We start from the raw sequence: 27,068 nt of genomic DNA on the forward strand, positions 1-27,068 counted from the left end.
AATCTGACTACTCCAAGAGAAAAGACCAAGAAGAGATACCAGGATCCCCCTGCCCCAACACACACACACACACACACACACACACACACACACACACACACACACACGGCATCTCCCAAGGGAACAGGCCAGCCAGATGACTCTACAATGAAGAGAGTCAACAACCCCATTCCCAAATGAAGACAATGCTTTCAAACAACCTTTTAGAGCCCTGTATCCAAATTAACTAGCAGATAGCCAAGGTCCACTAGACATTTAAGGAAACTTTAACAAGAATGAAGAGAGAATAAAGTTGGAAGAAACAGATGATGCAGACACACAGAGAAGTGAACTTAAAACAAATGCACATACATATGCACACACAGAGAGAACAGATAATGCCAAAAAAAAGTTGAAGATAATGAAATTAAATATCCTAGAAAATTAAGAATTCATAGCAGAAATAGAATGCAGTAGCAATACTAAAAGATAAATTGAAGAAATCTATCAGAATAAGGAGAAGACAAGAAGTTCAGAAATAAAAGAAAAGAAAGAAAAATTAAGAAACAGGGAAACAGCCCTAACCGGTTTGACTCAGTGGATAGAGCGTCGGCCTGTGGACTCAAGGGTCCCAGGTTTGATTCTGGTCAGGGGCATGTATGTACTTTGGTTGTGGGCACATACCCAGTAGGGAGTGTGCAGAAGGCAGCTGATCATTGTTTTTCTCATCGATGTTTTTAACTCTCTAACCCTCTGTAAAGAATCAATAAAATATATTTTCAAAAAAGAAATAAATAAAAGAATCAGGGAAACAATTGAGAAGGAATCAAAGAAAGAATTTGGGGAAATTTTTTCCAACTACAAAACACTAATTTCCAGATTGAAAGACCCTGGGTCCAGCATAATGAATGAAAACAGATTCACAAAAGGTGCATCACTAAATAATATCAGAGCATGGGTTACAAGGAAGATCCTAAAAGGTTCTTGGGAGAATAAAACAAGTTTAATAATAATAATAAATCAAGAACCAGAATGGCACCAGACTTCAGTGGCCACTCTAGAAGCAAGGAGACAAAGGAACAACACATTTTAAATTCTGAAGGAAAAAAAATTTCCAACCAGAATTCTACATCCAGACAAATATTAAATATATACGAGGTAAGAACAAAAGCATTCAAGGTATCAAAATTATTAATTCATGTATCTTTTCTCAAGAAGCTATTAAAAGAGGGTTTTTTTTTGTTTTGTGTTGTTGTTTTTTTTACCAAATCCAGGCAACAAACCAAGAAAGAAAACACCAAAACAGAAATCAAAAGCTTAAATAAATGGAGCATTATACCATATTCACAGGCAGGAAGACTCAATATTATTTGACAGTCCTTCCCTAATTAATCTATAGTTTCAACACAAGCTAAATCAAAATCCCCAGCAGAACTTTTGTAGCTACTGGCAAGCCGATTCTATAATGTGTAACGAAAGGCAAAAGAACTAGAACAGCCAAAATAGTTCTTCAAAAAGAAAAAAGAGAACTCACATAACCTGGTTTCAATATATACTGCTAAAAAGCTACCATTATCAAATGCCATATGGTATTAGTGGTAAGACAAACAGATCAATGAAACAGAATAGAAAGTTCATAAATGGACCCAAATATCTACATATGGGTGACATTTTTAAAAGTTTCAAACACAATTCAATGGAAAAGGTAAAGCCTTTCAACAAATTGTGCTGGAATAGGCAGGCACCCATATGCAAACCAACCAACCAACTGAAACCCAAAAATAATCAAACCTATACCTCAAATCTTATACAAAAACTAATTCAAAATGGACCATAGGACAAGTATAGAATGTAAAAATGTAAAGTATTGAATGTAAAAATAAAATATTGTGTTACCTAAGCTGCTTGGTAGGGGAAGTGATCTGAGGGTCTACCTTCTGATATAGGATTCAATCAGTCCTGATGTTTTCAGCCTCTCTTCTCACCCATGTCCCCTCCCCCCATCCCTGGGCCTTGGATTCCTGGTGAGCTGGATCTGTATTTATGCCATGCCAAGGATTTAGGGAGAGGAGCAGACATAAGTGCCTGTGTTCAATGCATCATGTTGACCCCATCCATTGGTCTCATTCCAAAAATACAGATGTTCTGTACTCTTTCCAGACCTTCTAGTCTGAAGGCAGAATAGGTTTCTTCCTCTAACAATACTTCACCTTTTCTTCCCTCCTTTTCCTCCTTAATTTTCCTTAGACAGATTTGTCAAATAAGGAAGTCACACAGCCATTAACATCTTTTAAAAAAATGAATGTTTATAAAGTCCATAAGATCCAGGTAATCAGGAATCCAACACAAGAAAGATAGTATGTCAACAATAATTAAAATTAAAAAAAAAAAAGAGAGAGAGCCGAAACCGGTTTGGCTCAGTGGTAGATCGTCAGTCTGCGGACTGAAAGGTCCTGGGTTCGATTCCGGTCAAGGGCATGTACATTGGTTGCAGGCACATCCCCAGTGGGGGGTGTGCAGGAGGCAGCTGGTCGATGTTTCTCTCTCATCGACGTTTCTAGCTCTCTATCTCTCTCCCTTCCTCTCTGTAAAAAAAAAAAAAAAAAAAAAAACAACAATAAAATATATTTAAAAATAAATAAATAAATAAATAAAATTAAAAAAAAGAAAGACAGTATGATATGAAGGGAAATCTCAAATAGACAGCTTTGCAGCAGGACTGAAAAGGGGCCAGCCCAGACTGGACCTGTGGCAGAGATCTCATAAAAAAATTGAAATTGATGTTACACACACACACACGAAAATGAAAGAGTATTTAAGGTATCTGAGCTCTCTGAAAGAAATTCACAGAACCAGGAAGGAACTTAGAGGTCAGTGAGTCATAAGTACATAGAAAAATAAGTAAACAGCCAAACAAATCAACTACTATCTCTAGAGCAACAAAAAATTATGTAGGAATGATGCCATATCCCATGACTCAGCTGTGAAGAACATTTCCCAAGTCATAAAGACTGAACATTGAACCAAACAAGATTACGATATATCCACAGCAGAAGAATAAGACTGAAAGTATGTGTACATGGGAGAGACACAAAGAATAGTGTTGGAAGGGAGCTTGGTCTTCATCTTCCATAGTGAAGGCCAAAAGCAAGGCTGAAAACTGGAAGAATCAGGAGGCAGCGTGTTTCAGTAAAGAGGGAAAAGCAAAATATTTTGTTCAAAGATTTAAAATGATGGCCTCAGGACAGGGAAAAAAAAGAGAGAGAGAGAGAAGAAGAGGCATTTTAAGAAAAGATACTAACAATCCTGATAGAAATGTTTGATTCTTTAAAATATATGCTGATAGCTTTGATAAAAATAAAAATTAAATTTAAAAAATCAAAGCATAAGAAGAAAAAAGGGGCTCCAGGTGGTTCAGAATAGTACAGGATATGAAACATGACATTTAGAAATGGCTGTATAAACCGAGTTAAGTGTAAAATATACATGCACACACACAAAACATGGCACACGTTAAAGGCTGATTTCAGTTGTCCTACCTTCAGTTGTTCAGTTATTCTTATCTGGTTAATGGTTAGAGAATAAGAACCAACAATAAAGTTACATGGACACAGAGCTCAGCTGTGCAAAAAAAAAATAGGAATTTCTAATAACTGCCTGAAAATAGAATGAACTGCTTCAGAAAGCAGTGACTAAATGTTCTTTGTAGCTGAGTCATGTAATATTTAGGTGGGGGTATTTAAGCAGAGCCCAGACAAAATCCACTTGGTAAGCATGATACCTTAGTGGTGGACTGGATGGCAGACTTCTTAAGTCTTTCCAGTTTGGGATTCTGTGAAAGGATTCCATGTAAAAATCTCCTTTGAATTAGTGCAATTCAAAGGTAGGACTGAATGCACAGGCACGTCAGGACCTTTTATCCTATCTCCATAGACCCTTTCAGCTTTTGATTTTTCATTTCAAAAGTCTTATATGTATTTGCATTTGTTTGTAAATCATCTAAAATATTTTGGAGAGCAAATGAGGTACACATGAGCCCAGCTGGCGTGGTTATGGCTCGATCCCAGGTAGAGACATGCAGGAGGAAGCCCATCAATGATTCTCTTTCATCATTGGTGTTTCTGCCTCTCTCTTCCTTTCCCTTCCTCTCTGAAATCAATAAACATATATATATATATATATGTTTGTTTTTTGTTTTTTTGAGAGTAAAAGAGTGGAAGAAAGCTGGGAGAAAAATAGGAAGATGGTCTGAGTAGTACTAAGATGAAGTGAATAATCACTCGGAACCCTGTAGTTCAGTGGCCAGAGGACATTAAACAGGGCACGGTGCCCACTGAGATGTGAGACCAGGGCCATGACAAGAGCACTTGGGCTTCCTACAGGGTGAAAGGACACAGGTCTGTAACTCAGTCAACAGGTGTAGATGACCAGCAAGAAAGCCACCAGAGACCGGCCAGTGTGGTTCAGTAGTTGAGCGTCAACCCATGAACCAACAGGTCACTGGTTCGATTCCCAGTTAGGGCACATGCCTAGGTTGTGTGCTCAATCCTTGATTCTCAGTAGAAAGCATGCAAGAGGCAACTGAATGATCTCTCTCTCTCTCTCTCTCCTTTTAAGCAGAGTGGGGATTAAAAAAAAAGAAGATTCAGGTGTGCTCTGATACTCTGCGGAAGGCCCTCCACTCTTCTGCCTGTCTCCGTAATAGACTGTAGACTTCTGGAGGGAAAGCTTCCTTCTTGATGGAATCCGGTACTTAGTAGCCTGAGCAGCACACTAGTTAATAAATGTCCAACTGAACCAAAACACAAGATGGGCAAAGGCTTTTCTCTTTCTTCTATCAACATCCTTGATTCTCTTACATTTTCTTTTCAGTGCCTTCCCACTGCCCTCAGAGCTTCCTCCTTCGTGCACTACAGACACAAGCAGGGGTCGTTTCTGTAGAAGGGTTCTCCACACTTCAGGTCTTGCTTTGAAAATGTAGGATCTGCATCTCTACCTTCTGTGCTCCCAGGAAGGCACGGAGGTGGCCCCGAAGAGCTTTCACTGTGCCTTTCCACAAAATACAAAGGAAGCAGAGGTCTGGCAGGAGGGAAGCCTCATTCTTATAAATTAGGGGTGTCGAACTCAATCAGAGAAGGGGCCAAAATCTAAAATCCAGCCTAAATCGCGGGCCGAATGGTTTACTGAACAGTCATAAACTGTCATTGTGATGGAAACGCAGCGGAATGCAGTGATGACAGCGCGGTGCGGGCCACATTGCAAGGCCTGGCGGGACGGATTTGGCCCGCGGGCCTTGTGTTTGACACATGTGTTATAAATCTATGAATCTACCAGTGCTGATTACCCAGCATACTTAGGTGCTGACAAGGCTCAGAGATTGCTAGCTTATGATATGTTTGTTTGTTTGTTTTTTTCCTTCTCCCTGGCTGGCTAGTATTAACATCTTCACCAAGATCTACACTAATAAAAGAGTAAGATGCAAACTGACTGTACTTTCACAATGCCCACCAGCCAATCAGGAGTATGCAAATTAACCCAACAAAGATGGCAGGTTAATTTGCATATGCAGGCACAATGACGGAGGTGTATTGCACTGCCCCAGCCTTTCTGGACCTCTGGGCAGCATGGGAAGGCTGAAAGGCGGCTCTGGCTGGAGCAAAAGCAATGCCTGCAGCCAGGGGAGGGAAGGCCCATTCTTGTAGGAATCTCTGTGCATCAGGCCTCTAGTGTCATTATAACGCAGGGGCACACGCTAGTAGGATCAGGTTTACAACCAGCAGAACTAACTTCAAACAATTTCAAACAGTGGCTAATTTTAATGTTCAAGTTCACTCCTGGTTACGTTTTCTTTTAAAATAGTCATTTTGACAAGTATAATTAGCATCATAAAACTAAAAGTTTCATTTCGGACTACCCCCCCACACACACACACACACATACACACAACATTTATTCAATAAACATTTATTGAGGACCTAGTATTTGCTTAACCCATATAACAGTATCCCTATCTTCAATTCTTTCTTGAGCAAAAGATAGCCAGCATTCGATCAGCAGGTCTCAGCTCTGAACTGCCATTTGGAGAGCTAGGCAATTCAAGTGCCCCTAACATCTCTGCCACAGACCCGGAGGAGAGAAGGAAACTCCCCAGCACACAGGGTTGTGGGAGGCAACCAATCCCTCTTGCTATTGGCACAGCTGGCCTCCCAGCAGTTCAGATTCTGAAGTTTCAAACTTAAAGGATCTTTGTGTAAACCTCTGACTCTTCCCTAACTTCCTGGAGACCTCAAACTACTCACCTGAGGAACAGTTCACACGAAAGGCTTTTAAATTATTATATACCTGAGTGACTGGAAATGCATGTACATTATTTTGCCAAGATTTTAAAGAGTATGTTGAAGTTCTGTTTCAAGTCTGCAGATCCAAGGATATTCTAGTTGCCACTTAAAAGAATGTAATTGAGTGGAGGCCTTTGGGGGGGTGGGAAGGATGCAAGCTAGAAGAGGTCAATGGGGGAATAAAGAGGGACATATGTCATACTTTCAACAGTAAAGATTAAAAAAAAAAAAAAATGTAATTGAGCCCTGGCCTGTGTTGCTCAGTGGTAAGAGCATTGGCCACCCACAAAAGTGGCTCACGTTCAATTCCTGATTAAGGGCACATACCTGCGATGGAGGGATGTGGGAGGCAACCAATCAACGTGTCTCTCTCTCATGGATGTTTCTCTCTCTCTGTCTCTCTCTCTCTCCCTTCCTTACACTCTCTAAAAAGCAATGGGGAAAATATCCTCAGGTGAGGATTAACAACAACAAAAAGAATGTACTTGAGAAGGAGTATTTCAAGCACTGTTTCTTAAAATGTGTTCTGCAGAAGAATAGTTCAAGATGTAATGAAAAAAATTAAGGACAAATTAAATTCAATGAAGGCCAGTTAAGCAAAGTTAGTTAAATTGGTTCCCTGGAGGTATGGATAAGGAGCAAAGAGCCCTTAATACGCTAATATGCATATAGGGAGAGGAAGGAGAGGTATTGGGGAAGTGGTATGAAATGAGCAGGAACTTCTCAAATTTTTCTTGACCTCAGAGCCTTCCTTGGAGGACCATCTTCAAGGAGCATCCTGATGCTTTGGGAGTACCTCCTTGGGGAAACAGTGATTAAAGTATCTTACATGAGAACATCTGTATCCTTAAATGGGATGGCACACAGCACACCACCCACTGAGGGTAGAGCCTGGTGAGTAGCAGGTCCTGGGAAAGTGTCCCTTCCCCACAGGAGGTTCCTTGCTCTGTTTGCTGGTCACATGTGTTTCCACTTGGTCTTGGCTTACTTCCTCAGTATAAACTTTTAAAAACTATCATCAAAACTAGAACTATATTCAATTTTAAAATGAAGTGTCTTATTAAAGTACTAGAGGCCCAGTGCATGACATTCATGCATGTGTGTGGGTGTGTGTGTGTGTGTGTGTGTGTGTGTGTGTGTGGAGGGGGGGGGGGTGTCTCTCAGCCCAATCTGCACCTTCTCACAGTCTGGGAGCCCTTGGGGGATGTCCAACTGATAGCTTAGAATGGTTCAATATCCTTAGCACTGCTGCAGAGGAGGGAGAGGCTCCTGACACTGTGCTGTGCTCTCCAGTCGTGAGCCCAGCTCCTGGCTGAGTGGTGCTCCCTCTGTAGGAGCGCTCTGCCCACCAGGGGGCAGTTCTTGCATTGAGCGTCTGCCCCCTACTGTGTCATAGCAAATGGTTGTTCTGCCTTTCGGTCTATTTGCATATTAGCCTTTTTATTATATAGAATTATTTCCAAATCTTCATAAATGAAATCCCTAATGTTTTTCTTGTTGAAAATGTATGGCTAGTTTAAAAAAATATTTAATATACTAGACTTAAAACTTGATGTCTTTAATATATTTTTATTGATTTCATAGAGGAAGGGAAAGGGAGTCAGAGATAGAAACATCAATAAAGAGAGAGATTAACTTATTTCTATTTATTTTATTTTTGTTAATCCTCACCTGAGGATATTTTCCCATTGATTTTTAGGGAGAATGGAAGGGAGAGGAAAAGACTGAGAGAAACATCGCTGTGAGAGAAACATAGATTGGTTGCTTCCTGCATGGGCCCTAAGCAGGGTCCACCCAGGCAGGGGAGGAGCCTGCAACCAAGGTACGTGCCATCGACCGGATTTGAACCTGGGACCTTTTGGTCCACAGGCCAACACTCTGTCCACTGAGCCAAACTGGTTAGGGCTATGAGAATCACTGATCAGCTGCCTTCTGCATGCCCCACGCCTGCAACTCGGGCATGTGCCCTGACTAGGAATCGAACCATGACCCGCTGGTTCATAGATCGATGCTCAAGCACCGAGCATCACTGGCCGGGAAAAACCTGTCTTTAGAATAGCTTTTACAACACTTGATGTTTTTAGAATTGTCATGAAAATATAAAATCACATGCAAAAGAGATGTGTAAAAAATTTGTTAGGGCCTAATAAATAAGGGATAAAACTCTCAAAAATATGGTAATTTTTCAAAGTGCAGTTGAGTAAAAAATAAATAAAATAAAAATTCAGCTTTTGCCTCAGTGGTGAAAAGTCTCTGCCTTGGTATTTGATCCTAATGTGCCTGCTATTCATTTGTGCTACAGTTAACTTCACTGTGGCCGTTTTTCTTCACCTTTCTCTTTCCCAACAGCTCTGCGGAGCCTTGTTAGTATTCGCTACTAAGTGACATCAGCAGCAACTACATTAAACTTTTCAGAGTCCATGTATCTCCAAAAACTGACTAAATATATACTTATTTTTTTTTTTTTTAAAAAATACAATTTTATTGATTTTTAGAGAGAGAGAGAGAGGAAGAGCGAGGGATAGATAGAAACATGGGTAAGAGAGAAAGTCATTGATCGGCTGCCTCCTGCACCACCCCCACTGGGGATGGAGACTGGAACCCGGGCATGAGCCCTGACTGTGAATCAAACTGGTGACTTCTTGGTTCCTGGGTCGACGTGCAACTGTTGAGCCACACCAGCCGAGCTATGCACATATTCTTTATTTAAAACTGTATTCTCAAGAATCTGAGTTAAGAGGAAAAGATCTAACAGTAGTCACACTTAGTAAACTTATTGCATGATCAACTTGTTCAGAAGTAAGTTCTTAGAAGAAAGGACAGAAAGGCCCAGGAGAAAATGCACAGCGGGCAGGGGTTCCCGAAGTCTGAAGTTTATAACCACCACTTAAACAGGCTCTGCTCCACCTTGACCTCTAGTTTGAGGTGCACTGATTTAAAAGCAACATCATCCCCCCATTATAGACACATGCACACATCTATATACTCACTCTTTAAAACGAGAATAGATAGTATATATAATCTCTGAATTTAAGTGACAGAGAAATGATATCCAAGGGGCATTTAATATGCTACTTAAATGTAGCAATTCTCAGTCCAGCAAAAGAAGGAAATTGCAGTGGAGCAGGACATGGAAGGCTTTTAACTGCTCTGAATGTATACTAATTGGGGGACCTTGGGCAAGCTAGCTGAGCTTTTTGAGCCTTTGTTTCCTAATCTGTAAAATGGGGCTAACACTGGTACCCATCTGAGTTGTGGGAGTAAAATGAAATTGTGACAGCAGACACGTAGGGAAATTAGTGCAGAATAACCCCCAGTTAGTGTCTGGTCACCACTATTCCCTGCACTCCCTTCCTAGGTGTCTGCTCTCCTATTTCATGCACTTCCCTTTCCCTCAGAGAGGACCCATCTTTAAAAGCATCTCCTCTATGCAAATGACCTAAAGCCTTTTTTGAAATCTGGTGCTGGGTCTTCCGTTACCTATGGGAAATGGGTGCATGGAGGTGTTAACCTGTCATCTCAAACTCAGGCTGTATAAAACAGAATTCATCTTCTCCTCCCCAGATACTTCTAACTTCCATCTCAACTCCCATGTCTACCAATTACCAGACCTTTCTCCAATTATGTGGCATTCTCATCTGGCTTTATCCGTCTCCTTCATCCCACATATCCAGACTAAGTCAGGAAAAAGTCTGTCCCATTTCAACTGCTTAATGCCGCTTCTGTTCCCCATTTACACTGTTTGGTTCCAGTTAGTGAACAACTGCTTTCCCTTCTGCCACCTCAGGCACAGACTATGCTGTCAGGTGAATCTTCCTTTAATCATTCTGAAAAACCCTCCATGTCAGCCTGTTTCTTTCCCCTTGAGATAATGAATGCCTTCCCTGCACGTAACCTCTCTTTTCTCTACTTCAGCCAGGACTACTTTTGAAAGTGACATGCACTACGTTAAAGGATTCCTTGCCTTTGCTCAAACCATTCCTTTTACTGGCATGTCCTCTCTTCTCCCTGCTTCTACTGAAACCTCTCTATCCTCCTATTCTTCGAGGCCAGATCAAAGGTCATTTCCAAGAGTAGTCTTCAACTAGTCCACCCTTCTTGGTTTCCCCAATTCTCTGAACTCCTAACCTCCCAATTTAGCTTGTCCTTACTATTACTGCTATTTATTTCTTCCTAATTGCTTAAAAATTTTGGAAGTCAGGTCCTTTTTCCAAATCCCATACACAGGATTTTTAAATTTCATTTTTATGGAAGGATTAATGGATATGAGGACATTCAAGAGATTTAGTTTATACTAAATATTATAATGTCTAAGATATTTCCATGGGTTGTGCAGTTTACTACAAGCCAATGAGATGGGTTTTATTATTGTTTCCATTTTATAGCTGGGGAAATTGAGGCACCAAAGGTTAAGGATTTGATCCACATAACCCAGCTGGTGACAGGCCTGAAATTCAAAACCTTGCATCTGGTTATACAGTCCATACCCCTGCCAGTAGAAGATGGGGTTGAATTCTCTGAATTCTAGGAGCCCTTTCGAGCAGCAATAGGGAAAGGATTTCTTACAAGGACAGCAAAAGGTCACTCACCTATTAAAGGAGGATCATTTAATTGGGGATGATGGCAAAATGAGACACATATAATAGGCAAAATTCAACTGAATTTTATTTTAAGAAAATTTACACCGGAAACAATTATGTTTAAAATTAAATTACTTTGCCATTACAAATAATACCATATGGAAAGATTCTTGCATATAGAATAATTTTACTTTTGGATTACTAAGCATGTCAACTTTTTTATGGCTTTCAATGTATGTTGTCAAACAGTATCACCACAGGGTCATTTCAATTTATTCAGCAAATCAATAAAGTCTACTTGAGTCAAAACCACACAGGCACTTAATATCATTCTGTTAACTTTTACCAAAGTTACAGATGTAAAAGGGTGTCTCTGTGCTTTAAATTGAGTCTACTTTATTATCAGGAAGACTGAACAATTTTAAATATTAGTTTATTTCCCCTTCTGTGAATTAACTATCAGTTGCAGAGATGCAATTTTTATACTGTGAAAGCTCTGTCATAGACATTGTGAATAATGGTGGGAATTTTCAATTTTATTATTGCTTACATCAAACACTTTTTCTTTATAACGCTACACATAAAGTCCCATCATGTACACCTGCTATAAAAACACCAGCACTGTAAATCCAAATGGCTCATTACTGAAGTGGACTAGTCTTTTCCCATCCACCTTGACCTGGTAACTAACACCTCAATAAGTACATTTGCTTCATACAGTAGATGTACACCTGCAACATAGAAACTGCTTAAGATTGCTTTTGAAAATTCTGTTCTTAATCTTCTACAGCAGCAGTTCTCAACCTGTGAACCCCCAACCATAAAATTATTTTCGTTACTACTTCATAACTGTAATTTTGCTACTGTTATGAATCGTAATGTACATATCTGTGTTTTCCAATGGTCTTAGGTGACCCTACTAGCAGTTCTCAACCTGTGGGTCACAACATGAGGAACTGTACTAAAGGGTCACGGCATTAGAAAGGTTGAGAACCACTGCTTAGACAAAGAGACTTCACTGTTTTATTTTTTCCCCCCATTTTGGAGAGAGAGGGGACGTTTTTCACTTTTTCACATTTGGGGACCCCTCTCCATGGGGGAAGAGTTTGTATATGCTTGCAATACATTTCTACACTTTTGCTTAAAATCCTTTAGTCTGCGAATTTTTATTCTTCAAACTTCATAGGACAAGAACCTGCAACAAGAGTTCCAGCTTGCCATTCAGGGTATCATCAGCTTGCAAGCCATACAGAAGCAGGTAGCTGACCAAATTTGGCTCATGGGCTATAGTTTTGCCAACTTCTGGTTTAGACAGTAATATTAACTGAGTAACCATTTGTTTATTGCTTTAAGTACTCAAGGGGGAAATACGTAAGGCTGTGAGAGTTTAAAGATGAGATATATCCTGGTTTGAATGATCAAGGAAACTTTTCCAAAGAAGGGATTTTTAGACTGAAACCTAAAAGGATGAGCCAGCCACAGCAAGGGAGAAAAGCAAAGAGCCTTCTAGACAAATGAACAGCATGTGCAAAAGCCCTAAATTAAGGAATGCAATTGACGGAAGAATCTGTGAGGTCGAAGCACAAAGAATAAGAAGCATGGCGTGAGATGACACTGGAGAGAGATGGAGAAGAGCCCACAGAGGTCTTGCTGGCTAGGGTCTGGGATTCTAGTCTTTGTTCTACGAGCAATCCAAAACCACTAAAGTCATTCAGCTAGGAGAGGGACACAATCAGCTTTGTATTTTCTTAAAGATCACTAAAACTGCAGTACAGAGAAAACTTAGAAGAGAGCATGAAGGAACAGAAGGAGATCTGTAAGCAAGATTCTGACCAGAGACGACAGAAGCTTGGACTGGGGTGCTGGAAGTGATGTTTAGAAGGTTAGAGAGGCAAGATGTCAGGACTAGAACCTGTTAAACTAATCAAAGGTAGGTTCCCCACATGATTCAGGTTTCCAGTTTCCATGCCAGGAAAATGGTATCATTCATCAAACCAGAGATACTGGGGAAAGTGAGTATGTGTGTTATTCACATTTTGAGTTCAGTTTCAGACATGCCAAGTTTGAGCTGTGTACAAAATATCCTAGTGAAAGTGCTAAGTAATCAGATGGCTATAAGGATCAGAGGCTAGGACAGTTTGTTTCAATTTAGTATTTCAGTAATTCAGTTTGGGAATTGTCAGCATATGGGCTGTGACTGAAATTACAGGAGGAGATGAAATTACCTAGAAAAAGGATATGGAGCAGATACATGCAAAAAAAAAAAAAAATGAAACTAGATCACCAACTTACAACAAAAATAAACTCAAAGTGGATAAAGGACTTGAAACATAAGATGAGAAACCATAAAAATAATAGAAGAATCCATAGGCAGCAAAATATCAGGCATATGTTGTAGCAATATTGGGAAGGGAAGGGAAGGGGAGGGGAAGGGAGGGGAGAGAAGAGAAGGGAATAAGGAGGGAAGGGGGAGGGATGGGAAGGAAGAGAGAAGAGGGAGAGAAGAGAAGAAGGAGGGAAGGAAGGGGGAAGGGAGGATATGGAACAGGGGTCTTCAACCTTGGCAGCTCATGAGAATCACTGGGGTAACTTTAAAAAATCCTGACGTCCAGGCAGTACTGAACAAATAAAATCAGGATCTTTGGGAGTGGGAACCTGACATCAGTGCTTTTTGAGTTCTCAAGTGTTTCCAGACTTAAGACATTAAGAATGGCAGGTACTACAGAAAGATCAAATCAAGAGTAAGAGACTAAACAGGGTTCTAGTCCTAGCTACCTCACTTTAAGGTATCTCTGCCTCAGACTACTTTGTATTCCAAATTCTAGTTTAGCTCAACCGAAGAGTGAGATAGTAGGACTTTTTCTCTGATATCCCCCCCCCCCCAAAGGCAAAAAATCTGAGCCAAAGTTATAAAATTAAAATATTTTTCTTGGAGTACGGGGGTTTGAGAGGGCAATAGAAAACATGTATTAACCAATTACCACTAGAATACATTTTTATAAATAATCTTCCCCAGCCAGGAAGATTTAAATTTTTTTTATTGATTTTTAGAAATAAGAGTTAGAGAAAGATTGATGTGAGAATAAAACATGGGCCCATCACCCCCGACCACACCCCTAACAGGGAACCCAGCCCACAGCCCAGGAATGTGCCCTGATCAGGAATCAAATCGGCAACAGTTTGGTGCAGGGAACAATGCCCAACCAATAACAGGGCCAGGGCCAGCCAATAACATTTTTAATGAGAGACGTAATACATCAAAGAGTATTTGATAGCATCTGTTAAGCCTGGGGAAATTCTAGTTGGACTAGTTTTGCTATATTGTACTATGTTGCTCCCCAGCTAGTAAACTGCCAGGACTTCAAAATGGTGGTATGAATATAACTTGGAAATTCCTTCGTTCAAAATTGTATTGAGTGGACCGTTTCTAAAGATAAAGCGAGCTGCAATTGTAAGATGTGGGAAGCGTGCATGGGAACACAGAAGAGCACTCAGAGTCGAAGACCTGAGGTGAAGTTTGGATCACTAGAAGCTCTGTGACATAAGCCAGGTTTCCCAGTCCCCAGGTCTCCATTTCCGTTCAGTTACTGTAGAAATTAAAACATGAAGATGGCTGTGAAAAACAGCAATACTTTACTTTTACTTTATTTCCAGCCAATGTGAATACTTTCATTTACATTTTTGAGGAGTTGCTATTATTTGCTACCGGTACAGTATTAGAAGAAAAAAAAAAAAAACCCAAAACCAAAACTATCTTCATGCCATGACTTTTTTGTTCCCAAGGAGAGCAAATCTACTTTGCTGGACATATTTTAGTGGAACAACTTAGTCTCTGTTGGCAATTCCCACTACATTTTTCACATTTCATTATCATCTGACTTCAAATTCCACAAAGCAGAGGGAGACTACAGTATTATAAAAGAAATATGTTAAGGAACAGTTAACATTCTCAAAAGTTAGCCAGTGTTTATGAACCACTTGATTGTTTTTCATCACTCCCATGATACAAAGGCTAGAAAAAACAGTGAAATGTATAGCTCTCAATTTAAAGATCATGTAGACAAGTACAATTTCTCCTGACATCAGACAGATGGGCAATGTGTTCAATCAGAGAAGACTATCCTCCATCCCCCCCACAATTTCTAAGGTTAGAAGGGAAAAGGACAGAGAACTTCAGAGCACTTGCAAACTCTCCTGGCCGCCAAAGCACTGCTGTGAGAAATAATGATCTAGCCATTAAGGACCAAGACTTAGGGCAATTCGCTAAGTAATCTTTCAAAAGCTTCCTTCATTCAAACTGGTTTGTCAATCGGAAAGAACATTTCGTAAACCTAAAGATTTACAAGTGAACTTTCAAGTTTAACGTTGTAAGAGTAGAAATTATGTCAGGTTAGAAAAGAACAAATGAATTATGGAGAGTTGGGAATAAATGTTAAGAGCCTTAGGGAGGATTAGTCTAAAAATAAAAGCAACCCCACAAAAAACACTGTATCACTTTTATGTTCCCTTCAAAGAGATTTTTAGGCAACGACTATCATGTGTTGGCTTGTTTTGAGCAAGTATTAATATTAGCAAGCAACTTGTTAGTGGTCACTTAAAAAAAGAAAGGAAACATAATTAAGAGTTCTGTAAGAGCCGTGACTGGTTAGATACACTTAAGATTCTTAGGCGTACACACCCAATACAGTACAAATTATTTTGCCAATAACCTTCTCCTTCAGCAATAAAATACAAGTGAACACAGAATGTTGACACTTTCCTTTGATCTGAATCCTGAAACAGGATAATTATTTTGGTGGCAAATTATAAAAGTAACACCAGGACAGCCTATAAAGAGATGAAATAGTTTGGAAGACCATAAACTCTCTTATGAGAGTCTACAACAAAGCAGGGGAAAATAAAAAAAAGTGAATCTGTACTAGAAAAAGAAAAAACACAGTATTTACATTGATAAAACCTGCCAGGGTTGTAACATTGCTGACAGGGCCACTGAGAAAAGCTTCCGTTGAAATGCAGATTACCTCCCAGCACAGTGTTTTGATGTGCCTCGCAGGTCATCATTAGCGTTTGCAGACAAGCTCTTTCAAGGTGTTATAGCCCCCTTTCCAAAGGAAATATAAGCATTGAGCAAAGCTCCCAGGAGAAAAGGAAAAACCTACTCAACTTTGCACACGGACATGGTCAGAGACAAAATAGGAAGGAATGTGAGAAAGGCAGGTGAGTGAATCTTAAAACAGCTCCTAGAAGAGGAAGGCTTGGTGGAATTAGTCAACCAGCCGTGAAAGTCAAACACTTGGATCAGGGCTGGATTCATAGTCCATAGTCCAGGCAGCCAGATGTTCGAATCTATGCACATAATTCTGTTCATTGACTACTGCTGAACAACTCGTATGTACAAGGTATGGAGGGCACTGCGGTGGATTACGAGGATGGGGGAAAATAGCTCCTATACTCAAGGAGCTTACCATCCAGCAGAAGGAATGAAAGAAACATATTCTGCTTCTGGGAGAGGTTTGAAGTGGTGGGCTGGCTCTCAACTGGAGAAGATTGCTTCTCACATCCCTATGTTTCAGCATCACACACATAGATACAGTATCGATCTAAAGCTGGTGATGCTCCCGAAAGGGGCATTAAAATGTCAGCAGACTGGTACCATTTCACAAGTAAAGAATGATGCCAAAATCTCAAGGAAGGAGGGGTGGGGGAGGGAATGATGAGCTCTTTGACACAAAACCTGCTTCTCAATGCTCCACTGAATACTACAAGTCCCTGAAGCTGAACTTAGAGGCATGTGACAGCTGCTGATTGGTAGGAATTCACGGGGGGTGGGGGTGGGGGGGGTGCGTGACATGCATCTTGTCTGTAGAACATAGCATGAAGGAAAACAGTGGCTCCAAGTGGAGAAAAAAAGCAGAGAATGAATGTATGTGACAGCTTCCTGAAAAGTATAATAGGGAGGCAGACGAATGCCAAGATTTGCTCGCTACCTGTTCTCAGAGCAGAGTTTTGGTGCAGCATGCCTCCCAAAATTAATTGTTCAGTCACTGAACAAGCCATTCACAGATTATCAATACTTTCCTGCCTTAAAGGTATTTCATCATCAAAAGAGGATGTAAAGTTACACAGTTCTTTAAAGAAAGGCATTATAAAATATAGCTTTTTGGTTGAAAATGACATTTAAGTTAATATTAGATGAAAATACCCAACTTGATTCCATCCTCCACCCAAATATCCCCAACCAGTTGAAAGCTACTGTGTAATTCTACACTGTCATTTGTTAATAAGAAAACTCTGGTCTATTGACCTCTCCTTCATAAAATAATAGTTTTTCTTTGCTATTCTAACTACATAGGAAGGTTTAACTAAGCCAATCAGCCTGTGAAAAACAACACATGGGTAAGCAAACACTCAAAAAAAAAAAAAAAAAGAAAGAAAGAAAAGAAAAAACTGGACAAATAGGATGGGTACTTGGTAAAACATAAATGCCCTCCATTCATCTGCAATTCTAGCCCTTTTCTAACAGATCGCAGATTTTCAAAACAAGTATGCAGGTTATTTAAAACTGAGTTATATATAGTCATTTAGCAGCAGCAAAAACACTTCTGGCATTATCACAGATGCTAGATCTCGGGAGGCATCTTTCCTTCCAAACTAGAATTTTTCTTCACCCAGAACCCATCAGCCTTGATTTCTTAAAACAAAAGCCCTCGTCTCTCCCTTCTCCCTCCCCAAAAAATAAACAAATCAAAGCCCACCGTCAAATTTTGCGCTAATGAAAACTGTGTGATGACATCCCAGGCGTTGTCAGAACCTATTTTCCATACACCACCACCGCCGCCAGACAGTTGGATGCAGTATTCCTGATGGCTTTTTATCGTATTTGTAAATACACTCGCTAATCCACTCAATTGGGTGATTTACAAACAGGTCCTCTCAGTTATTAGCGGCCAGCAGTCAAGTCCCATTACATGTGATCCTCGCACAGTTGTCTAAACATGTCCATGCCCGGGTGAAGGGCTGGGATCCGCAAGGGAAGAGGGGGAGGTTGGCGAAATTTGGATGGGGGCAGGGTAGAAGCGAGGAGGAGAAATCTCTGCATCTCAGCCCTCGGCGGCGGCGACAACAGTCAGCCAGCCAGTGCCCACAGAAAAACTAAATTCGGCACCTCTCCCTCCTGTTACACCGGCAACAAAGAGGGAGTTTCCGTGACGCTCCCGTCACCCCCGCCCCAGGTGCCCAATCTCCCTCCCGGCCCCGGCCCCGCGCTCCCGGGGCCTCCGGGCGCAGAGAGGCCGCGGAGCCCGGGGTCAAGGCACAGAGGGGGGATGGGGTGCGAAGCCAGCGGGTGGGACCCGGGAAGCGGGCCGTGGAGGGGCTGCGGGACCCATTTAAATAATCCCCGAACCCGATCGGGGATGGGTAGGGGGTGGGGGCGGCAGGCAGGAGAAAAGGGACATCTCCTGTGGCAGAAGCTGGAAGAGGGGGAAGAGGAGGTGAAGAGCCCGTGCTGGGGGCACTCCTCCTGGAAGCACAGAAAACAGTGGGTGAACAGGGAGGTGGGGGGAGGGTCGGCCGAGCTGGGGGGAGGAGAGGGGCCAGGCCCAGACGGCTGGGGAAGGGGGTGCCACCTGGGGCAGGCAGGGAGGAGGCGCCCGTGTGGCTTCTACCTGCCGCTCAGGTGTGACTGGGAGGGGAGGCCGCGTCGGGCAGGAGAGGCGGAGAGCTGCGGACGGGCGGGCGCCCCGGGGCCGCGGGGACAGCGCGGGGGCATCTGCGGGACAGGCGGGCGCGGAGGCGGGGGCGGGGGCTCTGGAGCGCAGGTGGGCTGCGGGCAGGGCTGCGGGGAAGAAGAACGCGGGCGGCGGGAAAGGAAAGCGGGCTGCGGGGGAGAAAGTGGGCGGCGGGCGCCCGCGGGGGGCGCGGGGGAGGCATCCGGGCGGGCGGCCGAGAGGCGGGAGCCCTCACCTGCGCGGCGGCGGAGGAGGCGGAGTTGCAGCAGCCCATGGCGGGGCCGGGGGAGCCCGGAGGCGGCGCCGGGCGCGCAGCTACGCCCCGGAGCCCCTCGGCATGCGAGCCGGCGGGCGCCCGGGGAGGGCGCGGCCTGGCCCCGCACGGCTCGGCGGCGGCGGCGGCGGCGGCAGCGGCGGCGGCTCGGACGGCGGCGGGGATTCAGGAGGCGGCGGGGCTGGGCGCGAGCGCCGGCCACATCCCACGGCGGCGGCGGCTGCGCGGCTCCGGCTCCGCTCCTGCTGCGGCAGCTGCTCCCCAGCGGAAAGGGGCGGGCGGCAGCGGCGGCGGCGGCGCCTCCCCCTGTCCCCCGCCTCCCGCCTCCCGCGCCCAGTCCCTCTCCCGCTCCCTCTCCCGGGCCGCTGCCTCCTCAGCGCCGCGCGCGTCTCCCATCAGACTCCCCGCCCCCAGTGCAGCGCCTCGCGGGCGGCCAGCGGCGGCGGCGGTGGCCAAAGCGAGGCCGGGCCCTTTGGCGCTCTTCGGAGCCTGCGCGGGGTCGGGCCCATTTGGCGGTGGCACCGAGGCAGAGCGTGGGCTCCGGGCCAGAGGGCGCCCGAGGGCCGTGCGGGCTCGCAGCCGAAATGGGGCCGGGTTGCTTCCGGGCCCGGGAGACGCGGGCCAGGCACGCGGGAGTGGCTCGCCGTCCCCGCTGGGAGCGCAACTCGAAGTCCTCGGTGGCTTCTTCTGCTCCGACGGCCCCGCTTGTGATCCAGAGGAAAGCAAACACAATAAACCTTCCCTAGAGAAGGGGTAAGTGGTAGAAGACGAGGAGGAGCAAGCATCTGTTGCTGCTGGTCCCATTTTGTCGACGTGGAGACTGAGCCTTGGAACGAGAACCCGATGAAATGCACCCAAAAAAGTTATCCAGGGCCCTATTGGCTCCGAGCTATGCTTTCTTGTGTAGAGGGTAGTGCACAATAATCAAGTATGAACTCATATGTTAACATTTTTTCTGAGGACATACTAAGTTCCAGTAACTTGTGGGCACTGGGAATAAAGAGGTGAACAAAAGAGACAAGTTTCTGCCAGTTTTACAGGGGCCTGTTGTTCCTGTAGCGTGGCGAGAAACTAAGAGTTGGCGTGATCACTGCCTTCGAGAAATGTGCAGCCCCAAAAAGAGTCCTTGGGAGATAGTATGAGATGAGAACAGTTATTAGGTGGCAGGAATAAAACTAAACATCGTGGTTAATATTAGGAGAATCACCGGTACCGGGCACTGTTACAAGCTTTCTTACATGTTTCTTCCTGTCAAAGAATGTCTCCAAGACAGAATCAGTTAAAAAAGAAAAGGAAAGAAAAGAAAAAGTTGATTTGCAAAGATGCAAAGCCATGAGACTGTAGATGGCCTGACCAAATAAAAGACAGCAAGTTTTAAGGATTACCCAAAGTCTAAGGGGGAGGAATAGCACAGAACCAAGTTGACTTTAATGGGCATTGGAAAGGGAATCTAAGCAAATGAAGATGGGAACATGGGGACAACCCAAGAAGAGGCCACATGAGATACCCTAGTTGATGTGTTCCTATACCATGTCCTAGGACTGTGACTGGAGGAATCACTTCCTAACCCTCCTCTGTGAAATGGGAACAGTAGGGATGACCTCCAAAGGTTGTCAAGATTAGATAACATCAGGAAGCACTCAACAAATCCTGCTTGAGTTGATGAATTCTTCCCTTGCATTCTTCCCGTGTTCTCTTAGAATTTTATCAGAATGCCCATCATACTGCTGGATGGTGAATTCTAAGTGCTACCAGTAGCATTCAGTCATCAAATAAAAGTGAAAAAATAAAAACTTGAATGGCTCCAGCCCCAATTCTCCACAATTAGATTGCAAACTCCCTGAGAACAAGGGAAAACATCTTCTCCTTTGTCTCTCCCTCAGCAATCTCAAATGTGTGTTGAATTATTCAGTGTAGCCAGGAATAAAAAACAAAAACAAAAAACCTTCCCTTGAGATTTTTTTCCTCTTAAAGCCTCAAAGTACATTCTGTTTTTAACGGAGGGAGGAGACTGAAAGTAAAATTACAGGCTTAAACAAGAAGCCATCTGTCTTCCTTCTTTATAATCAAGGCAAGGGGAGTTGTTTTTCTTAGTGTAGTCAATATGGGAGCATTTCTCTCAGATTATAAAAATCTTTTTGGCTGGTGTAGTTATTCCTTGTAGTAGCTAGTGCTTATTTTGTAATTAAAATTGCAGAAATAAATATGGAACAGATTGTTACAGTTCTTCAGGAAAAAAAGAAAAAGTATTTCATTTCTTTGGAGGTCTCTTTCCAAGACCTGGATGATAATGTGAGTCTAATGGAAAGGGGGCACATTCCGTTGTGCTTAACTGAGCTGAACTCCAGCTTTCCCTTTAAGGGTTAATGGAACTACGAAGTTCTAAGGTTCTGCAAGGTGCTTGGTAAATATACTAATTATGTATGTATGCCCCATATATGCATATGAATGTGATGTTTTAAAATTATGCCTCATCATTAGCATGAGAGAAACTACACTCCTGAATTTGTATTCTGTACCTTCTAAGAACAAGTCGCTTTCCCATCCCCCTCACACCCAAAGAAGCCTCATAAAAGGAGTGATTTAGTGGGGCCAAAATACTGTTTCTTTTCATTCATTCTCATCAACAAGCACACACAGCATTCAGTGAAGTCAAACTCCTGAGAATTCTGAAATCTCGAGATATTTCTCCCCCCCATCTCCCCACCCCCCCATCCCCAGCCAGTGATCAGGGTACTCATCTCAGCACCAAGAGGTGTCATGAAGACATGCACTTGAGAAGAAGTTAGGGTTTTTGTTGTTGTTGTTGTTCCTGATCCTAGGATATTTTCTCCATTGATTTTTAGACATACCCGTGTTTCTCCGAAAATAAGACATCCTCCGAAAATAAGACCTAGCGCATGGAAAGATAAGACATCCCCTGATAAGACCTAGCACAACTTTGGGAGAAAAAATTAATATAAGACACTGTCTTATTTTCGGGGAAACAGGGTAGTAGAAGGGAGAGGGAGATGGAGACAGAAACATCAATTTGAGAGACACACATCAATTGATTGCCTTCCACACATGCCCCAACTAGGGGTCCTGGATTGAACCCGCAATCAGAATCCAACCTGAGACCATCCCTCCAAGCCGATGCTCTAATCATTGAACAAACTGGCTAGCACTAGGTCTTTGTTTTTTTTTTGTTTTTTTTTTGAGAAAAAGAGTTTTTAAATATAAAAACTTAGCTAAGCACAGCATCTGCACTAACCAGGATAAAATTACAAGGTCTATCAATCTTGGTGCTGCGGAGTAAAAGCAGATCACCAGCTGAGCCAGCCAAAAATGCTTCCCAGTGGTCTAGTATTGCATAATTGGCCATGTGAATTCCAGGGTTTCCAGCTTCTGATGGAGGGTTTGGTGCTGGTCACTCGGGGGGGGGGGGGGGGGGGAGCCGGGGGGGGGGGGGTTGGGAGACACTACGTGGGACACACACTGTGCTAACGGTCTTTCCAACAATAGTAATAAAGCCTGACTCATGGTTCACATGATTTCAGGTTTTTACGTAACAGAAATATAAATGCATCTAAGTGTGTGTATGTGTATGTGTGTGTGTGTGTGTGTGTGTGTGTGTGTCTATAACTGCTTAGAATAGTCCTCTGATTTAAAAGGGGAAGAGGGACATTTGGTGCATGTGCTGTGTTATTTACATTTTAGCTCATACTGTGTTCACAGCCACATCCCGCAAGAGCACATTTGCTTCTGCAGAGCCCAGTTTCCAGGTCTGCCTCACAACTTCCTCCTTGAGGCACTCACATATCACTTACCCCTGGGAAATGCTCCAAAAGGGAAACTAATTGTAACCAAGGGCTGTAAACTGTTCATTCATTTCCAGAGAGGCAGGAGCAGGTCTCTATTCCAGAAGATGGAAATATATCTCAGTCTCCCAGTTTAGCCCTGAAGTTAGAAACCCCTGAAAAGAGCTTCCCTGAACTCGGGCATATAGCAGAACAAGACAGCATTGTTCCCAGCAAAACTCAGGTGAGAATAATAAATCCTTAGCTCTGCAACTTGGTTTCTACCTACATGTGTAAGTTGATGTTTCTCCATTGTTAATGAATAACTCTGACTTTTATTTATGGTTTCATTTAGATTTTTGTTACAAGATCAGAAGATTTGTTAAGTTCTCCAAAAATGCTTGCAGTGAATTTGTATTTAGAAGAATATAGCATTCCCCTATTACTTTTCTGAACATTTTTTTAATCTGTAGTTACCCAATATTTTAAATGGAATCTTTCTTATGAACTAAGTGTGATTGGTCAAGTAACACATATGCAAACATCAGTCTTTGGGGATGTGAGCTGTTTTAAACATAAAACTAATGTTGGTTTTTATTTGGGGTGGTGGGGCAAAGAAGGAGGGGAGAGAGGCAGGATTATGAATATTCATTTGAGAAGAGACAATTTATAAAATAGAGAAATCTGTTTTTTTAACAATAAGTTCTTGAGCTGTTACAATGGGTCAAATACCTAGCTGGATACCTGGGATTCCAAGGCGAATGAGAGAGGAGAAACCAAGATGGCAGTGTAGGTAAACAACTGGTCTGCCGCTTCGCACAACAATTTCAAAACTACAACTAATATACAGGATGTTTATCATCCAAAAACATGGGAAGGCTGGCTGAAAGAGAAAGGAGCACAAGCTCTGAAAATCTGAGGAGCCTAGGTACGGAGGCATGTGATTCGGGCTGGTGGCAGGCGACTAGGGGCGAGGCTTTTTTTCCACCCGAAGGTAAACAAGCTCCCTATCACTTTGAAATCCAGTTTCTGGGGTCACGTGGGGGACCCAGACCCTTACTGGGAGAAGCTGGTCTGTTGACCATTGGGTTCGAAAGTGAGGGTGACTCTGTTGCAGAGGTGCATGCAGCAATCATTCTTTACTGCGCTGGTCGCAGGGACACGGGGTGGCCACAGAGAGTAGCTGAACTGCACCCCATTGGAGACCCAGAAGCCAGTGTTCCTAGTGCTCAGTTTTAATCCCTCGCACCCATGAGTGACACATTCGGGAGACGGACTCAGTGAGCACCAAAGCCCCATTGAAACAAGGCATGTCTCCAGTGCAGCAGTGCTTCCTTTATAGACACAGCATATAATTGGCCTGGAGTCAGTTCCTCCCAGTATAACAACAGCAATCAAGGCTTAATTACATCAAGACTTTGCACTCAGCCCACAAAGGGATATAGTAAAAGCGACCACCTCAGGTGATTGGGGAAGCTGAGCTACTGACCCCTATAGGTCACCGACCACATGAAGCCACTCCATCAACACAGGGAGGCAGCCAAACTGAGGAGACACAGAAGTATGTCATGAATGGGAGAGATGGAGGAAAGTAAACTACTGGATTCTGATGACACAGAGTTCAGAATCACATTTATAAGTTTACTCAAGAATCTTCTAAAAACCTTTGAGAAACTTGATGAGACCTCTAAGAAGCTTTGTGAGACCTTCAAGGACCTTAATGAGAATACCAAAAAAATGGAAAATGACCAGTCAGAAATTAAGTATACAATCTCTGAAATAAAGAATATACAGAAACTCAACTATAGATCAACGTACCCCAAGAATCAAACCAAAGTTCTGGAATATAAGGAAGACAAAATCACCCAACCAGAGAGGCAGAAAGAAAGAAGAATCCAAAAGTGTGAGGACAGTGTAAGGAGCCTCCAGGATGGCTTAAAGCATACCAACATCTGGATTTTTGGGGTGCCAGAGGAGAGCGAGCAGGATATTGAAGGCTTAATGGAAGAAATAATGACAGAACACTTTCCCTACCTGTTAAAAGAAATAGACTTACAAGTTCAAGAAGCATACAGAACTCCAAACAAGAGGAATCCAATGAGGGACACACTAAGAAACATCATAATTAAAATGCCAAGGGCAAAAGACAAAGAAAAAATCTTCCAAGCAGCAAGAAAAAAACTGCTAGTTATCTACAAAGGAATACCCATACGATTGTCAGCTGATTTCCCAACAGAAACTATGCAGGCCAGAAGGGAGTGGCAAGAAATATTCAAAATGATGAACAACAAGAACCTACAACCAAGATTACCCAGAAAAGCTATCATTCAGAATTGAAGGTCAGATAAAGAGCTTCATAGACAAGAAAAAGTTAGAGGAGTACATCAACACCAAACCAGGGTTACATGAAATGTTGAAGGGTATTCTTTAAGAAAAAGAAGAAGAAGAAAAAGGTAAAGGTAAAAAATTATGAATAACAAAAAGACATCAAATACATACCTACTAACAAGTGAATCTAAAAATAAAGTGAATAAAAAAATCTGAGGAACAAAATGGACTGTGAATACAATAGAATTAGGAACATAGAAAGGGATTGGACTAACAATTCTCAGGGGGAAGGGGGTCTGAGGGGTTTGGGAAGAGATTGGACAAAAATCTTACACCTGTGGATGAAGACAATGGCAAGGGTAAGGGCATAGGGTGGGGTTGGGAAACAGGTGGAGGGGAGCTATTGCGGGGGGGGGGGGGGAGGAAGAGGAACACCTGTAATAATCTGAACAGTGAAGACTTATAAAAATAAAAAAATAAAAATAAATTAAAAAGTATGAGGTCAATGGGTATTAATTGAAAGATATCTACAACACACCTTTGACTGAAAAAAGCACTTTATAAAACAGTATTGTGATGGAATCCTGTTTCTGTGAATAGTGTGTGTGTGCTCGCACTTGTGAATGTGTGTGTAGAAGAGGTTGTGAGGAATGCTGTATATACCACTCTACTGGAGCAGTTACCTTTGGCGAGGAGATGGGGATAAATTGGAATGAGATAGAACAAGATAGATTGGAGACACTTTCTGAAGTATAGACTTCTGTATTGTTTGTATTATAGTTTTGACAAAAGCATGTACTGTTTTTTAAACTATATTAAAATACCCTACTCTTATAAAATGACTGATGGGGGAAGGGAGTCCTCCCTAAATGACTTATTAATCATAGTGAAAATATGCAAAGTATCCAGAGTACAGAGAAAACAGAGCACTGTTAAATGTGATAGTTAGGGAAGGTTTCATGAAGGAAGCAGCATTGAGCTGGTCCTTGATCAACAAGAAGGTTTTCAATGCATGAAGATGGGAGGAGAGGGTGGCAGAGTTGTAGGCATAAAATATCATAAGCAAGAGTGTAGTCTTAGAAATGAATAAGCTCTGTTGGATATTCCAGTTACCTATTGTTGCATCACAAGTAAAGCTAAAACTTGGTGACTTACAACTATCATATATTACCATCTCTCACAGTTCCGGGGACCGAGTAGACTCAGGTAGGTTGGCAGTTCTTATTTGGAGGCTGTCATGTGGTTGCAGTCAGAGAGGGATGGGACTGGAGTCATCTCAAAGTCTCCTCACTCCCAGGCCTGGTGGTTGATGCTGGCTATTGGCTGTCAGCCAGAATACTTACATGGAGCCTTGCCTGGTGGCCTGGGCTTCCTGGCAGCATGGTGGCTGCGTTCCAAGAGGACCAGGTCAACCCTGCGTCGTTATCTTTTATAGCCCAGCCTCAGAAAGCAGATAACATGCCTTTTGCTATAGTCACTTCCCCACTCAGATTCAAGGGAACGGACTGCAGATGCTGCCACCACCCATCATCCCCAGTGGAAGAAATGTTCATGTCATGCCATGAGAAGAGCATGTGGGATGGGTGATCGTGTCGTGAGCTCTCCAATTTGCCACAGTTCCCAGCACTCTCTGAGGTCTTTCTGACAGGAGCCACCTGCTTCCATCTGCGTTACCCCCTGGCTCCCAGAGGCTCCCAGAGGCCTTCGAGTTTGCACCTCCCACACAAGAGAAGAGCAGAGGATTTGGAGATCACTATGATGATAGTGGGGGTGTGTAAAGGAAGGCGGGATTAAATAATAAAAACAGTAGGTGCTCCTAGCTGACATGGCTCAGTGGTTGAGTGTTGACCTATGAACCAGGAGGTCCTGGTTCGATTCCCGGTCAGGGCACATTGAATCTTTCTCACCATTGATGTTTCTCTCTTTCTTTCTCTTTGAAATCAATAAAAATATATTTAAAAATAAATAAATAAAAACAGAAGGTGCTAGAGCTGTTGCCCCTACTCATTAACTCTGCTGCTCAATTCAGAAAAATGATGCCTACATATTCTGCTCAAAGG

At 42.9% G+C, this 27,068-nt stretch overlaps 1 protein-coding gene across 9 annotated transcripts in view; it reads right to left on the reverse strand.

Annotated features, from left to right (window-relative positions):
• SLC44A1 (solute carrier family 44 member 1) overlaps positions 1-19,239 on the reverse strand; it is a 146,481-nt gene extending 127,242 nt beyond the window's left edge. For 3 of the 9 annotated variants that reach the window (XM_036433140.2, XM_036433141.2, XM_036433139.2), the window contains exon 1: positions 18,863-19,233. In XM_036433140.2, coding sequence (XP_036289033.1) covers positions 18,863-18,901 — 39 coding nt within the window. In that variant the 5' untranslated portion in view covers positions 18,902-19,233. Of the gene's footprint in view, positions 1-17,652; positions 17,672-18,862 lie in introns of those variants that run through there. The other 6 variants (XM_036433137.2, XM_036433138.2, XM_036433135.2 and 3 more) reach the window with 5 other exon arrangements.
• Positions 19,240-27,068: the final 7,829 nt, after the last annotated feature.

The sequence above is a fragment of the Pipistrellus kuhlii genome, unplaced genomic scaffold, assembly GCF_014108245.1.
Source record: "Pipistrellus kuhlii isolate mPipKuh1 unplaced genomic scaffold, mPipKuh1.p scaffold_m20_p_12, whole genome shotgun sequence".
In the NCBI taxonomy this organism is placed as follows: domain Eukaryota; kingdom Metazoa; phylum Chordata; class Mammalia; order Chiroptera; family Vespertilionidae; genus Pipistrellus; species Pipistrellus kuhlii.